The sequence below is a fragment of the Triticum dicoccoides genome, chromosome 2B (assembly GCF_002162155.2).
Source record: "Triticum dicoccoides isolate Atlit2015 ecotype Zavitan chromosome 2B, WEW_v2.0, whole genome shotgun sequence".
NCBI classification, from domain to species: domain Eukaryota; kingdom Viridiplantae; phylum Streptophyta; class Magnoliopsida; order Poales; family Poaceae; genus Triticum; species Triticum dicoccoides.
In genome coordinates this window covers 31,472,084-31,487,802 of record NC_041383.1, presented here as the reverse complement: position 1 = coordinate 31,487,802, position 15,719 = coordinate 31,472,084, and the positions used below count along the sequence as shown (strand labels likewise).

Genomic DNA, 15,719 nt, shown 5'->3' with positions numbered 1-15,719 from the left:
GACATTTCAACTTTTCACTTGGGGCGACATACATCAGAACCCTGGTAACATAGGCTGATAAACAAACACACATCACATATATGGCAAAATAGGATCCTAAACCTTTCACATAAGTTGATAAACAGGAGAGTTGAACAACAATAAAACATTTTGTCCCAGGCAACTTGCGCTGGGCGAACAGGACAGTTGAACATAACTGGAGCAGAGGACACCTACACATAGGCGCGAGAATTGAACTACTTCAACATCGCCAGTGCCTCGACCTTTCACATGAGTTGATAAACGGGAAAGGTGAACAACAACAACCATGACGACAACAACAACGACAACGACGACAACGACAACAACAAGAAGAAGAACAAAAATGACAACAACAACAAAGCCTTTTGTCCCAAGCAAGTTGGAGCAGGTGAACATACAGATCAATCTTCTCATCTCCTAGACATATGTGCACAATTTGAGGTACTCCAGCATCGCCTGAAAGAAGCAAAATAGAGCCAGAGTAAGAATCAGGTTCACTAAGTTAAACAAGATGATGTGTTGAAGCTTAAAAGCCTTGAAGTCAAATTTATATCCATGGACAGTTTAGGTCTATGCAGGGGTAAGCTTAAAGCAAGATATTCATACACTGGGAGGATATCTCACTGAGGTTGTAGCACCAATTGTAAACAACCGAAATAAATATATATTTTGCATAACACTAACCCAACATTCAAATATCATCTCAACTGTGGGATTGAATAGACGGCTCGAATAAGAGTTCACACTGCTGCCCGCCCTAAACCGAACAGCTGAACAGAGTGGGACACAGATCGCGGTACTATTTCCTATTCCTAATCCTTTATTGCCCTTATTGGTCTATCTGCATTTAAGGAGTTGAAACAAAAGAGGCATCAACCCGCAAGAGGCTCAGATTAATGATAAAGGAATTAATCCATCAAATTTGTCAGTCTTGCAAATTACTTGCAGCATAGAGTCTGGACGGGACAACCACCTTGTTTATAACTATAATAGTGCACCTAGTGATCCAAGTGTTCCCACATAACAATTCAGTGAAAGCTTCAAAGCTAAGGTTAGCTTCATACACCATGAACGGCAAAGTTGACAGTGAATGTGCAAAACACAAAAGATATAATCATTTGTTTATATGAATAAAATGTAGATGTGTCCGTAATCACAAACAAATGCGTGTCTTCCATAAAAAAAATCATATGAGTTCGCAACAACATAAACTGAATGTATCAATTTTCTGGCTGATATGAATCCGTGAATATGGGGATAGGTAGACCTCAGGGTACAATCAAAATCAGAAGATACAAAATGAACAGACAATATCCATTATCTATACTGCGTTGATGAAAATCCAAAGTCAATTTCAAAGTTTTGATATTTCCAATATTGCTATGGAAGAAAGTTGCAATAAATCGACTTTATTGTTGTAATGGTCCAGCAGGTTTCGTCCCACACAAATGGCTGCCCACTATTGACTGCTTCTATAATTAGATGACAACTATAAATCTCACTAAAAGAGTGAATGATACCACAGAAAGCTCTTGCGTGAAAAAAAAAATCTTAGTAATAATTAAGATCCATCTGGTCAACGTGTTCGGACTCCCTCACCATTATCCCGAACAGATGACAATTGATAAATCATAATAATAAATATTTATAAGCTTACAGCCGAAAGACCTTTTTTTAGGGAAGCCCATAGACCTTCATAAGTAGACACAAAAAGATATTATTGCTTAGCAGCACAATGCCATAGGTTCAAATTATGCTACTAACAAATAAAGATAACAACTCAGTCAAAACACACTGTGAACTAATTATTAAGTATATTGTGCTTAGGGTTTTTACAAAGTTAGGGTAGTCGATAGTCATCATTACCAATAGATTACCTAAAATCACACCAATAGATTTTCATAATTGTAATCACACATATCATAACCAATGGATCATCAATAAGTGCTCTTGAACATAGCTGATAAATCTTCATAACTACCAAAGTAGGTCATGACCGATAAATCCCGTAACTACACCTAAAGATCCTTAAGCATCTGATCTGGTAGGTCCTTATTATGATAAACCCCAAATGGTGGATTGCCATAACTGTAATTAACATTACCTGATAATCAATCTTTTAGACCTTAAATATTATCGACTGATACACATAATATTTGTAACTTCATACTCATTCAATACATAATAGGGGTTTAAGTCCAACAACCCATGATATGTACCTTAACTCCGTATATTGATATATATAGTATCACACGTACGATGATGAATCGCGTAATACACAAAACATCAATTGACCCGGTAGTGCAATCTTTATCTACGTGTACTGATCCATTATATATATCACGTATAAACAATCAGCCGGCTCCTATTCTGAACTCTATTTCCGTGCAGTGGTTTGATATCATACACACGCAGAAAGAATGTAGCTTCGATACAGATAACAATCCAGCCCGGCTCTATAACATATTCAGAAAATTGTGGGCTCTATTAGTTATTCATATTAATATATCAACATCACGTGCAAATGAGCAACCACTTAAATGATCCAAAGACTAATTTTGCGTAATTATACCACATAAAAGAGTCTTCCCAACTACATCAGGTAGCTTTTAATCTCAGCTTTAATTCTATGTACGGATCTAATAATCAAATAGCAAATATGAGTGGCATGCATGTTCATTTCTGAGCTTGTTATCTTATAAATAACATGATAATGCATAAATAATAAATTAAAGATGATTAAAGGTGTTTCCCGCACAATTGCATGGACACCGTGCTAGTTATAATTTAGAAGTAGCTTAAAAAACTTACTTAGATTTAACATGGCGCGAAATCAGATATCCAGGAGTGTGTGCGAATCAATTCTTCTTCTTTGTCTTTTGGAAAAATGTATGCTGGAGAAGACTCTCTTTGAACTTGTGAGGAATGACCATCGGCATGTCATCATCATACTTGAACTTAGCTACCAAATTACCCTTCTTGTCACATTGTAGGAGATGGCCACAGCAGCTGACAAGTGAAAGCTTCAAAGCTAATGTTAGCTTCATACATCATGAACGGCAAAGCAACTGACAGAAATTCTGAATGTGCAAAACACAAAAGATGTAATCATTTATTTATATGAATAAAATGTAGATGTGTCTGTAATCACAAAAAAATGTGTGTCTTCCATAAAAAAAAATCATATGAGTTCGCAACAACATAAACTGAATGTATCAATTTTCTGGCTGACATGAATCAGTGAATATGGGGATAAGTAGACCTCAGCGGTACGATCAAAATCAGAAGATACAAAATGAACAGACTATCCATTTTCTATAAGTCCAAAGTCAATTTCAAAGTTTTGATATTTCAATATTGCTAAGCAAGAAAGTTGCAATAAATCGACTTTATTGTTGTAATGGTCCAGCAGGTTTCGTCCCACATAAATGGCTGCCCACTATTAGCTGCTTCTATAATTAGATGACAGCTATAAATCTCACTAAAAGAGTGAATGGTACCACAGAAAGCTCTTGCATGAAAAAAATAATTCTTAGTAATAATTAAGATCCATCTGGTCGACGTGTTCAGACCACCTCACCATTATCCTGAACAGACGGCAATTGATAAATAATAATAATAAATATTTATAAGCTTACAACCGAAAGACCATTTTTTTCAGGGAAACCCATAGACCTTTATAAATACACACAAAAATATATTATTGGTTAGCAGCACAATGACATAGGTTCAAATTGTGCTACTAACAAATAAAGATAATAACTCAGTGAAAACATACTGCAAACTAATTATTAAGTATATTGTGCTTAGGGTTTTTACAAAGTTAGGGTAGTCGATAGTCATCATTATAGTACCTAATAGATTACCTAAAATCACACCAATAGATTGTCATAATTATAACCACACATATCATAACCAATGGATCATCAACAAGTGCTCTTGAACATAGGTGATAAATCTTCATAACTACCAAAGTAGGTCATGACCGATAAATTATGTAACTACACCTAAAGATCCTTAGACATCTAATCTGGTAGGTCCTTATTATGATAAACCCCAAATGGTGGATTGCCATAACTGTAATTAACATGATCAGATAATCAATCTTTTAGACCATCATAACTATACCAAAGTAGGTCACGACCGATAAATCATCATAACTATACCAAAGTTATAAATCTTCATAACTATACCAAAGTAGGTCACGACCGATAAATTCCATAACTACACCCTAAAGACCATTAGACATCTGATCTGGTAGGTCCTAATTATGGTGAACCCCAAATGGTAGATTGCCAACTGTAGTTAACATGACCAGATAATCAATCTTTTGGACCTTAAATTAAATATTATTGGCTGATACTAGTAATATTTATAATCTTATACTCATTCAATACATAATTGAGGTTTAAGTCCAATAACCCATGATATGTACCTTAACTCCGTATATTGATACATAGTATCACACGTACGATGATGAATCGCATAATACGCAAACCAACAAATGACCCGGTAGTGCCATCTTACGTGTACTGATCAAATATATATAGCCCGTATAAACAATCGGCCGGCTCCTATTCTGAACTTTATTCCAGTGTAGTGATCTGATATCATACACACGCAAAAAAAATTTAGGTCCAATACAGATGACCATGCAGCCCCGCTCTATAACATATTCAGAAAATTCTGGGCTCTATTAGTTATGCATATTAATATATCAATATCATGTGCAAATGACCAACCACGTAATGATCCAAAGACTAATTTTGTGTAATTATACCACATAAAAGAGTCTTCCCAACTACATCAGGTAGCTTTTAATGTCAGCTTTAATTCTACATACCGATCTAGTAATCAAATAGAAAATATGAGTAGCATGCATATTCATTTCTGAGCTTCTGTTCTTATAAATAACATGATAATGCATAAATAATATAATAAAGATGATTAAAGGCGTTTCCCGCACAATTGCACGGACACTGTGCTAGTTATAGTTTAGAAGTAGCATAAAAACTTACTTAGATTTAACATGGCGCGAAATCAGATATCCAGGAGTGGGTACAAATCAATTCTTGTTCTTTGTCTTTTGGAAAAATGTATGCTGGATAAGACTCTCTTTGAACTTGTGAGGAATGACCATCGGCATGTCATCATCATACTTGAACTTAGCTACCAAATTACCCTTCTTGTCACATTGTAGGAGATGGCCGCAGCAGCTGACAAGCACGTCCCCCTCCTCGGAGACAACCTTCGCCCACCAATCACCTTGCTCCTGGAAGCGCCTGATTTCCATCACGGGCAGTTTGATCCGGTACTGGAACGACCAGACATCGTGCTCGGGGTCCTGCAGCACAAAGATGGACATCCCAGTCATGCCATCGTTGCTGGTGGACGCAGCAAGCTTGCCACCCAGGTCAAGCAAGTGCATAACATGGCAGGGGTTCACAGGAGGCGGAATCATTAGCCGCGACGTCTCTGCCACTGTGTCAAACACCCGTATCCTGTGGTAGTGGACACCTGACTGTCTCCTCCAGTGTATGTGCAGGCTGCCATTGAGAAGGACCGGCGCGCCAAAGATGGATGGTTCCTCGGCCAAAACCTCTGTTAACGGACAATCGACGCGCCATGAATTGTTGGTTCCCACCGTGAGCATGTAATACTCCTGCCGACAGATTAACTCCATAGAGTTGTTTCTCCAGTACATCACACGGAACTCCCCTGAAGGTTGGTGCCGGAAGAGGGCGATGAGATTTTCTATGCGCTTGGCGTCCTGCCGTAGGGTAGCCCACTCTCGCGTGGCCGGGTTGCAGATGATGTAGTTGAAGACGACGAAAAGGCCGTCGCAGGAGGCGCTGATGGCGAAAGAGCCACCGAATGGGAACTGGAAAGAGGGGCCGAGCTTCGCGGACCGGAGGTGGATGGCGTTGAGGCGGGATTCAAGGCCGCGGCCGGACACGTCGGAGATCCGGCAGGACCTGATCAGGGGAAGCGCCGGCTGGCGGCGGTGGTGGTCGAGGAGGAAGGCGGGGTCGGACGCGAGGCTGCGCCAGGACCGGCAGACGGCGCGGCAGCGGAGCACGGACTTGGCCGGGAGGCGGGGCAGGATCTCCTGCTGCAGGATCTCATCGGGGATGCCGGCGAGCCGGTGCCGGTCCGACCTTGCCCTGCTTCTCCTCCTCGGCGAGGCCGTCCGCCCCGGTTCTTCCTGGGCGACCAGGCGCCGCCCAGAACGGAGGAGCATCGGCGAAGTGGTTTTGGTGGAGTCGAGGAGAGTGGAGACGGGATCAGCGGCGGCGCCCGGCAGGCCCAAGCGGAAATGGAATTGGAAACCCTAGACGGAGTACTACTCTGACAAATGGGTCCACTGAAGCGTGTGCGCCCGCTGTACGCACCTACACCCTTGCAAACTCATCAGCATCCCCATTGCAAAAAAAAAACACATCAGCGCCTAAGGAATTGAGGATGTTTTTTTTTAATAATAATTGTTTAAAAGAAATTTAAGAATTGTGATCCTCAATTTGGTAAATTTCACATATGCAACCTTAGAGCATCTCTAGCAGATCCTGTCGCGGCACCACAAATTTTCGTTTTAGGAATCCTGCAAAACGAATTTATGGTACCGCGGAACGCCCGGCAGAACAGATCCGATATACAAATACTGCATAATTTAAACTTAAACTCCATGTCACCATAGTTCACCGGAGTTCATGAGACACAAGCTTAAAAACATAGTATAGATAAACCTAACTCTAAACTACTCTAGGGGTTGACATTGATCAGGTAGTACTTAGCGGAGCGGTAGAGACTACACGCGAGCTGGTACCCCTCCTTGGCCACCTCGAGCCGCACAGCGGCGCCCTCTTCTCCTGCCTCGAACGCCTCTTTTGCCACGTGGAGCTCGATCTTTGCCTCGCGGAGACCCTTGCTGGTCGGCCAAAGGCTCTCCTCGATCTCATCGAACTTGCTCCATGCCCTCCGTCCACTGCTGCGGGAGAGGGCGCGACGCTCCCTGGCCTACTTCAAGCGCCATGCCTCAATCGGGTTGCTGGAGCTGCCGGCCTCAGCGTCGTGGCGGGCTCGCTTGTGCGGTGGTGAGCCGCCGCGGCCCCCCACGACCTCTGCTCGAAAAGGGGTTGTGCGTGTGAGAAATGGTCACCGGAGTGGAGGGATATGCGACGGAGGCAGGTCCGCTTGGCAGAGGGATTGTTGGTGTAGTTCCCACCACCGCCGCCATTGTCATTGTTGCCCCCGTTCCCACGGTTTGGTGGGTTGGGCGGCTTGGGGAAGTTGCCACGGGCGCGATCACCACTGCCTCTAGTCTGTTTGTTGGGGAAGTTACGGCCGCGGTCACCACCGCCGCCATTGTTCTTGTTGAAGCGGCCGCGAGTTGCGGCGTTTGCAGATGACCGGGAGGATCCGCCGCGCAGACTCATGTGAGTCTCGAAGCTCAACATCTGTGAATACAGCTCCGGGACAGTGACCGGTTCGACCCTGGAGCACATGGCCGAGACCACGGGGTCGAACTCCTCGTCAAGTCCAGCAAGGATGTGAGAGACAACATCTTCTTCATCGACCTTCTTCCCTGAAGCCATTAGTTCATCACACAAAGCTCTAATCTTACCAACGTAATTAGGGATGTTGTTGTTGCCCTTCTGAAGATTCGCCGATGCGATCCGGACATTGACCGTACTTTCAGGCGTGTGTGATGCGAGCATGCCTTGCACCGTGTTCCGCAGCTCTGCTGCGGTGTGGCATGTAGCCACCTGAATTGCCATCTTGCGCGGGAAAGAGGTCAGCGGGTAAGAGAACACATGTTGATCCCTCGCGTACCACGTGGAAAACTCCGGATTGGGAGCTTTGGACTTGGTCTTGCCGTCGGCGCCGGTGACCTCAATGGTCTGGGGCGGCACCGGCTGCTCGACTTCGAGGAACTCTGCCATCCGAGCCCCCCTGATTGCCGAGAGAACGGTGGCACACCATAGAGCTTCGTTACCTCTCGTAAGCTTATCTATTGCGGCGTGCACAAATGGAGAGGATAGCAAGGAAGTGGAAGAGCTTGTCATGGATGATGTCGAGGCCTGCTCTGATTACCATGAAAGAATTTGGTGGGAGCGTATACCTCTCTGGCAGGGACGCGTACGTGTTAAATAGCCATCACAAGATACAGGGGTCGGCCGGTGATTACTAGACTTGACCTCTACTCCAAGCTAAACACAAGATAAGGAGATAAAGATCTATCTAGCCTAACCACCTGCCATGTACAACAAGTCACACGCATACAACACAATGTTTACAAGTTGACACGACACACGCTGTCCCCAAGTTGACACGACACAACCATTCCAATGTTCATCCTTGTTCTTGTCGTCCATTCAGTTCAAGATGTCCCAGCGATGCCTCTACTGCTCTGTGTCCTTGGCACCTCAGAGTGCGGTCATCTACTTCTGCTAGTTGTGCTTTATCTCTGTATCTCTAGTTACTAGCTTTGCGATGTGTTGTAAATGGTGCAGAGTGCCCCCTTGTATCTTTTTTCGCGAAATACGCAAAGCTTGCGTACCATTCCATTGATAGAAGAAGTTAACAGTGAGTACAGGGGGTACGACACATGACACGAATGCAAGAGGTGTGAACATGGTGACCGGAGCAGAGAAACATGGGATGCTCAGCCCAAAGAAGAAAAAACACGCCTAAACTCGCCACACTGGGACGCAACCCAAACCAAACCAACAAGACGATTGACATCTTCGAATCTACCGCCGAGGACACCGCGAGCAAAATAGTACGGCGCCTTCACGAAGGAGAACGACGCCGGGGTGCCGTCACCGTCTGATCCGCAAAACCGGATCTAGGGTTTCCCTTGATGCTCGAAGATGTCCCTTGTATCTTTCAGGCGTTTCGTGTTGTTTCTTGTCGTGTGTTCGTATTTCGTTCGTGTAAGCATGGCTGGTTGATGGCTTTGTTAATTCAAAGCCGGATTAGGCCCAAACCTACTTCAGACTCAGGCTGAGCCTTTTCTCTAAAAAAAGAGGAGTCGCACCCAACTACTGTCCTTTTCGTTTTGGAACAGGCACCCATGTCTTAGATTGTATCCCTCTCTTGTTCTGCCCTAAACCTTCTTTTTCTCAATTTCTATCTGAATCAGCCCCAGTTACTTGTGTCGTTTGTAGTATCTACTAAGAAGCCCCCCGCCCCGTACCACAACGTTTCAACTTTTCATTTGGGGCAATATACAGCAGAACCCTAGTAACATAGGCTGATAAACAAACACACAACACATGTATGGCAGAAGAGGACCATAGCATGGCAGTGCGCCAGTGCCTAAACCTTTCACATAAGTTGATAAACAGGAGAGGTGAACAATAACACAACATTTAGTCCCAGGTAAGTTGAGCTGGGCGAACAGGACAGTTGAACATAACTGTAGCAGAGGACACCTACACATAGGTGCAGCAATTGAAGTACTCAAACATCACCAGTGCGTCGACCTTCCACATGAGTTGATAAACAGGAAAGGTGAACAACAACGACGACGACACAACCATGACGACAACAACAACGACAACCACGACGACAACAACAACGACAACCACGACGACGTCAACGACAACTACAACAACAACAACAACAACGAGGATGACGACAACCACGATGACAAGAGCAACCACAAGAACGACAACGTCAACGACAACGACAACAACAACAACAAAGCCTTTTGTCCCAAGCAAGTTGGGGCAGGTGAACATACGGATCAACCTTCTCATCTCCTATAGACATATGTGCACCAATTGAGGTACTCAAGCATCGCCTGAAAGAAGCAAAATAGAGCCAGAGTAAGAATCAGGTTCACTAAGTTAAACAAGATGAATGTGTTGAAGCTTAAAAGCCTTGAAGTCAAATTTGTATCCATGGACAGTTTAGGTCTATGTAGGGGGGTAAGCTTAAAGCAAGATATTCATACAGTGGGAGGATATCTCACTGAGGTTGCAGCACCAATTGTAAACAACTGAAATAAATATATTTCTTAAATAACAGTAACCCAACATTCAAATATCAATAAAATAGTCAACGAAGCATCTCAACAGTGAGATTGAATAGACGGCTCGAATAAGAGTTCACACTGCTGCCCGCCCTGAACCAAACACCTGAACAGTAGGAGTGGGACACAGGTCGCGGTACTATTTCCTATTCCTAACCCTTTATTTCCTTTATTGGTCTATATATCTGCGTTTAAGGAGCTGACACAAAAGAGGCATCAACCCGCATGAGACTCAGATTAATGATAACGGAATTAATCCATCGAATTTGTCAGTCTTGCAAATTACTTGAAGCGTACAGTCTAGACGGAACAACCACCTTGTTTATAACTATAATAGTGCACCCGGTGATCCATGTGTTCCCACATAACAATTTAGTGAAAGCTTCAAAGCTAAGGTTAGCTTCATACATCTTGAACGGCAAAGTAACAGACAGAAATTCTGAATGTGCAAAACACAAAAGATATAATCATTTGTTTATATGAATAAAATGTACTCGCTCCATCCCATAATGTAAGACGTTCTTTAACTCTAGTGTAATTTCAAAAAACGTTTTACATTACGGGACAGAGGGAGTAGATGTGTCTGTAATCACAAACAGATGCGTGTCTTCCATAAAAAATCATATGAGTTCGCAACAACAACATAAACTGAATGTATCAATTTTTGGGCTGATATGAATCAGTGAATATGGGGATATGTAGACCTCAGCGGTACGATCAAAATCAGAAGATACAAAATGAACAGACTACCCATTATCTATAAATCCAAAGTCAATTTCGAAGTTTTGATATTTCCAATATTGCTAAGCAAGAAAGTTGCAATAAATCGACTTTATTGTTGTAATGGTCCAGCAGGTTTCATCCCAAATAAATGGTTGTGAACTATTGGCTGCTTCTATAATTAGATGACAGCTATAAATCTCACTAAAAGAGTGAATGATACCACAGAAAGCTCTTGCATGAAAAAAAATCTTAGTAATAATTAAGATTCATCTGGTTGACGTGTTCGGACTACCTCACCATTATCCTGAACAGACGGCAATTGATAAATCATAATAATAAACATTTATAAGCTTACAACCGAAAGACCATTTCTTTCCAGGGAAACCCATACACCTTTATAAATACACACAAAAAGATATTATTGGTTCACAGCACAATGACATAGGTTCAAATTGTGCCACTAACAAATAAAGATAATAACTCAGTGAAAACAGACTGCTAACTAATTATTAAGTATATTGTGCTTAGGGTTTTTACAAAGTTAGGGTAGTCGATAGTCATCATTATAGTACCTAATAGATTACCTAAAACCACACCAATAGATTGTCATAATTGTAACCACACATATCATAACCAATGGATCATCAATAAGTGCTCTTGAACATAGGTGATAAATCTTCATAACTATACCAAAGTAGGTCACGACCGATAAATTCCGTAACTACACCTAAAGATCATTAGACATCTGATCTGGTAGGTCCTTATTATGATGAACCAAAATGGTGGATTGCCATAACTGCAGTTAACATGATCAGATAATCAATCTTTTGGACCTTAAATATTATTGGCTGATACTCGTAATCAATACTTGTAACTTTATGCTCGTTCAATACATAATTGAGGTTTAAGTCCAACAATCCATGATATGTACCTTAACTCTGTATATTGATATATAGTATCACACGTACGATGATGAATCGCGTAATACGCAAAACAACAGTTGACCCGGTAATGCGATCTTTATCTACGTGTGCTGATCCAATATATATATCACGTATAAACAATCGGCCGGCTCCTATTCTGAACTTTATTCCCGTGAAGTGGTCTGATATCATACACACGCAAAAAAATGTAGGTTCAATACAGATGACCATGCAGTCCCGCTCTATAACATATTCAGAAAATTGTGGGCTCTATTAGTTATGCATATTAATATATCAATATCATGTACAAATGGCCAACCACCTAACGATCCAAATTAAGACTAATATTGCATAATTATACCACATAAAATAGTCTTCCCAACTACATCGGGTAGCTTTTAATCTCAGGTTTAATTCTATGTACCGATATAATAGTCAAATAGAAAATATGAGTGCCACGCATATATTCATTTCTGAGCTTGTGTTCTTATAAATAACATGATAATGCATAAATAATAATTTAAAGATGATTAAAGGCGTTTCCCGCACAATAGCATGGACACCGTGCTAGTTATAATTTAGAAGTAGCATAAAAAACTTACTTAGATTTAACATGGCGCGAAATCAGATATCCAGGAGAGGGTACGAATCAATTCTTCTTCTTTGTCTTTTGGAAAAATGTATGCTGGATAAGACTCTCTTTGAACCTGTGAGGAATGACCACCGGCATGTCATCATCATACTTGAACTTAGCTACCAAATTACCCTTCTTGTCATACTGCAGGAGATGGCCATAGCAGCTGACAAGCACGTCCCCCTCCTCGGAGACAACCTTTGCCCACCAATCACCTTGCTTCTGAAAGCGCCTGATTTCCATCACCGGCAGTTTGATCCGGTACTGGAATGCCCAGACATCATGCTCGGGGTCCTGAAGCACAAAGATGGACATCTCAGTCATGCCATCCTTGCTGGTGGACGCAGCAAGCTTGCCACCCAGGTCAAGCAAGTGCATAACATGGCGGGGGTTCACAGGCGGCGGAGTCATCTGCCGTGACGTCTCTGCCACTGTGTCGAACACCCGTATCCTGTGGTAGCGAAGACCTGACCGTCTCCTCCAGTGTATGTGCAGGCTGCCATTGAGGAGGACCGGCGCACCAAAGATGGATGGTTCCTCGGCCAAAACCTCGGTTAACGGACAATCGACGAGCCATGAATTGTTGGTTCCCACCGTGAGGACGTAATACTCCTGCCGACAGATCAACTCTGTGGAGTTGTTTTTCCAGTACATGACGCGGAACTCCCCTGAAGGTTGGTGCTGGAAGAGGGCGAAGAGATTCTCTATGGGGTTCCTGTCCTGCCGGAGGGCAGCCCACTCGCCCGTGGCCGGATTGCAGATGATGTAGCTGCCGACGATGAAAAGGCCGTCGCAGGAGGCGGCGACGCCGAAAGAGCCGCGGAATGGGAACTGCAAAGAGGGGCCGAGCTTGGCGGACCGGAGGTGGATGGCGTTGAGGCCGGATTCGAGGCCGCGGCCGGAGATCTGGCAGGACCTGATCAGGGGAAGCGCCGGCTGGCGGCGGTGGTGGTCGAGGAGGAAGGCGGGGTCGGACGCGAGGCTGCGCCAGGACCGGCAGACGGCGCGGCAGCGGAGCACGGACTTGGCCGGGAGGCGGGGCAGGATCTCCTGATGCAGGATCTCATCGGGGATGACGGCGAGGCGGTCCGACCTTGCCCTGCTTCTCCTCCTCGGCGGGGCCGTCCGCCCCGGTTCTTCCTGGGCGGCCAGGCGCCGCCCAGAACGGAGGAGCATCGGCGAGGTGGTTTTGGTGGAGTCGAGGAGAGTGGAGACGGGATCAAGCGGCGGCGCCCGGCAGGCCCATGCGGAAACCCTAGCAGGAGTACTACTCTGACAAGGGAAACCCTAGACGGAGTACTACTCTGATAAATGGGTCCACTGAAGCGTGTGCGCCCGCTGTCCCCACGTTGCATAAACTCACGCACCTACACGGTACACCCTTGCAAACTCATCAACGTCCTCATTGCAAACAAAAAAAAACATCAGCGCCTAAGGAATTGAGGATATATTTAAAAAAAAATTCTTTAAAAGAAATTTAAGAATTGTGAACCTCAATTTGGTAAATTTCACATATACAACCTTAGAGCATCTCTAGCAAATCCTGTCGCGCGCGGTACCACAAATTTTCGTTTCAGAAATCCTGCGAAACGAATTTATGGAACCGCGGAATGCCCGGCAAAACAGATCCGATATACAAATACTATATAATTTAAACTTAAACTCCACATCACCATAGTTCACCGGAGTTCATCACACATTTACAGACACAAGCTTAAAAACATAGTATAGATAAACCTAACTCTAAACTACTCTAGGGCTTGACGTTGAGGTAGTACTCGGTAGCGGAGCGGTAGAGACTACACGCGTGCTGGTACCCCTCCTTGGCCGCCTCGAGCCGCGCGGCGGCGCCTTCTTCTCCTGCCTCGAACGCCTCTTTCGCCTCGCGGAGACCCTTGGTGGTCGGTCAAAGGGTCTCCCCGATCTCGTCGAACTTGCTGAACACCCTTCGGCCACTACTGCAGGAGAGGGTGCCACGCTCCCTGGCCTGCTTCGAGCGCCATGCCTCAATCTGGCGGCTGGAGTTGCCGGCCTCAGCGTCGTGGTGGGCTCGCATGTGCGGCAGTGAGCCGTCTCGGCCACCGTGACCACCACGCCCACGACCTCTGCTCGAAAAGGGATTGTGTGCGCGAGAAACGGTCGCCGGAGTGGGGTGATTTGCGGCGAAGGCAGGTGGGGGGAAATGCCTGATAGGAACTCTAAATCGGCCTCTATCCGGTAAATATAGCAACAGAGCATGGATTTTATGGGTTGCTCGTATAATTTTTACAGGTCGTGCTTTTATTTTACTGGGTCTGCTCGAGCTGAAATTTTACCGAATCCTGTAAATTGGCGGGAAATTATAAGGGCCCGCGAGGTTTTATAGGATCTACTAGAGATGTTGTTATATTGTATCCAACTTCAACAATTACCTAGTTATCATTTGCATCCGCAAGGGCAGGAAGTTGGTCCTTGTCACCCCTATGTCGTTGTTGCTTCAAGTAATAGCACCATGCCGGCGACGTCCGCCGGCGGCGGCGAGGGGAGGAGCGGGCGGCCGAGACTGAGAAGCGGCGGCTAGGGTTCGCTCCCTGGCCGCCCGCAGGGTTTTCCTCACCTCCGGCTTTGGCGGGGGTGGCGCGGGCCGTTTGCTCCGGCGGGAGCTCGCGCGGATCTGGCGGGAGTGGCCGCGGTCAGGGGCGGTGCGGCGTGCTGCGGGGTTCTCCTCATCTGGCGGCAGGCGCTCGAGGTGGGGGAGGCTCGATCCTCTTTCTGTTGCGCGTCTCGGCGGCTACAGGCGGGGTGGTGGCCTCGGCAGCGGCGCCAATAGGCCTTTGGGGCACGTCCCCGTGGCTCTTCTCCGGCTTGCCGGCCTATAGCAGCGTCGGTCGCGGGTGGCAGCCGCGGTTTTCTTCGTCGGCGGGCCCCGGTTCTTCGACCGGATGCCAATCTCTGGCGAGTCGGGGCGGGCGCGGCCCTCCCCTTCCTGCTATGAGGGCTCGTCTTCGCAATGGCTGGCGGCGTGCTGGCCTTTGGAGGTCTCTGTGCTGTTGCAGCGGCAGTGGGATGCCAGATCTGGCCGTTTTCTGCCGGATCAGGCCCGGCGGCGTCTTTCTGGCCGTCGGTGAGGTATGTGGTGGCTTCTACTTGGTCATGGCGCGATGACTTCGTGGGAGGTGTGCGGGTCAGCGGTGCAGTGCTTCGCATGTGGGTGTGGTGTTGGAAGGTGCTTCGGGCAAAAGCTTGCCAAATCTTGCCGGCCGTCGGCGTCTGCAGACGTCGTGTCACCTCCTTGGAGGCGCCACCATGGAGTTCACCCCCTGCACACCCTCGGTTCCAGCTCTTCGGGTGAAAGCCTAAGGCCCTGTCAGGTCGGACAACGGCGTCGACATCGTCGCTTCCT

At 45.5% G+C, this 15,719-nt stretch overlaps 2 protein-coding genes and 1 pseudogene across 2 annotated transcripts; all 3 read right to left on the bottom strand.

The window, feature by feature from the left end:
- Nucleotides 1-186: 186 nt before the first annotated feature.
- LOC119360329 (putative F-box protein At1g47790) lies at nt 187-6,262 on the bottom strand. The gene is made up of 3 exons (XM_037626013.1): nt 5,040-6,262; nt 2,833-3,044; nt 187-477 (listed from the first exon to the last, which is right to left on the bottom strand). Exon 1 carries the CDS (start codon nt 6,260-6,262, stop codon nt 5,087-5,089), a length of 1,176 nt encoding a protein of 391 aa, XP_037481910.1. The 3' UTR covers nt 187-477; nt 2,833-3,044; nt 5,040-5,086.
- A 1,197-nt stretch (nt 6,263-7,459) lies between these two features.
- On the bottom strand, nt 7,460-7,598 carry LOC119266274 (annotated as a pseudogene).
- A 1,876-nt stretch (nt 7,599-9,474) lies between these two features.
- Nucleotides 9,475-13,513, bottom strand: LOC119360328 (putative F-box/kelch-repeat protein At3g22730). Its single transcript, XM_037626012.1, has 2 exons — nt 12,306-13,513; nt 9,475-9,826 (listed from the first exon to the last, which is right to left on the bottom strand). The coding sequence occupies exon 1, from the start codon at nt 13,511-13,513 to the stop codon at nt 12,353-12,355; it is 1,161 nt and encodes a 386-aa protein (XP_037481909.1). The 3' UTR covers nt 9,475-9,826; nt 12,306-12,352.
- Between the last annotated feature and the right edge of the window lie 2,206 nt (nt 13,514-15,719).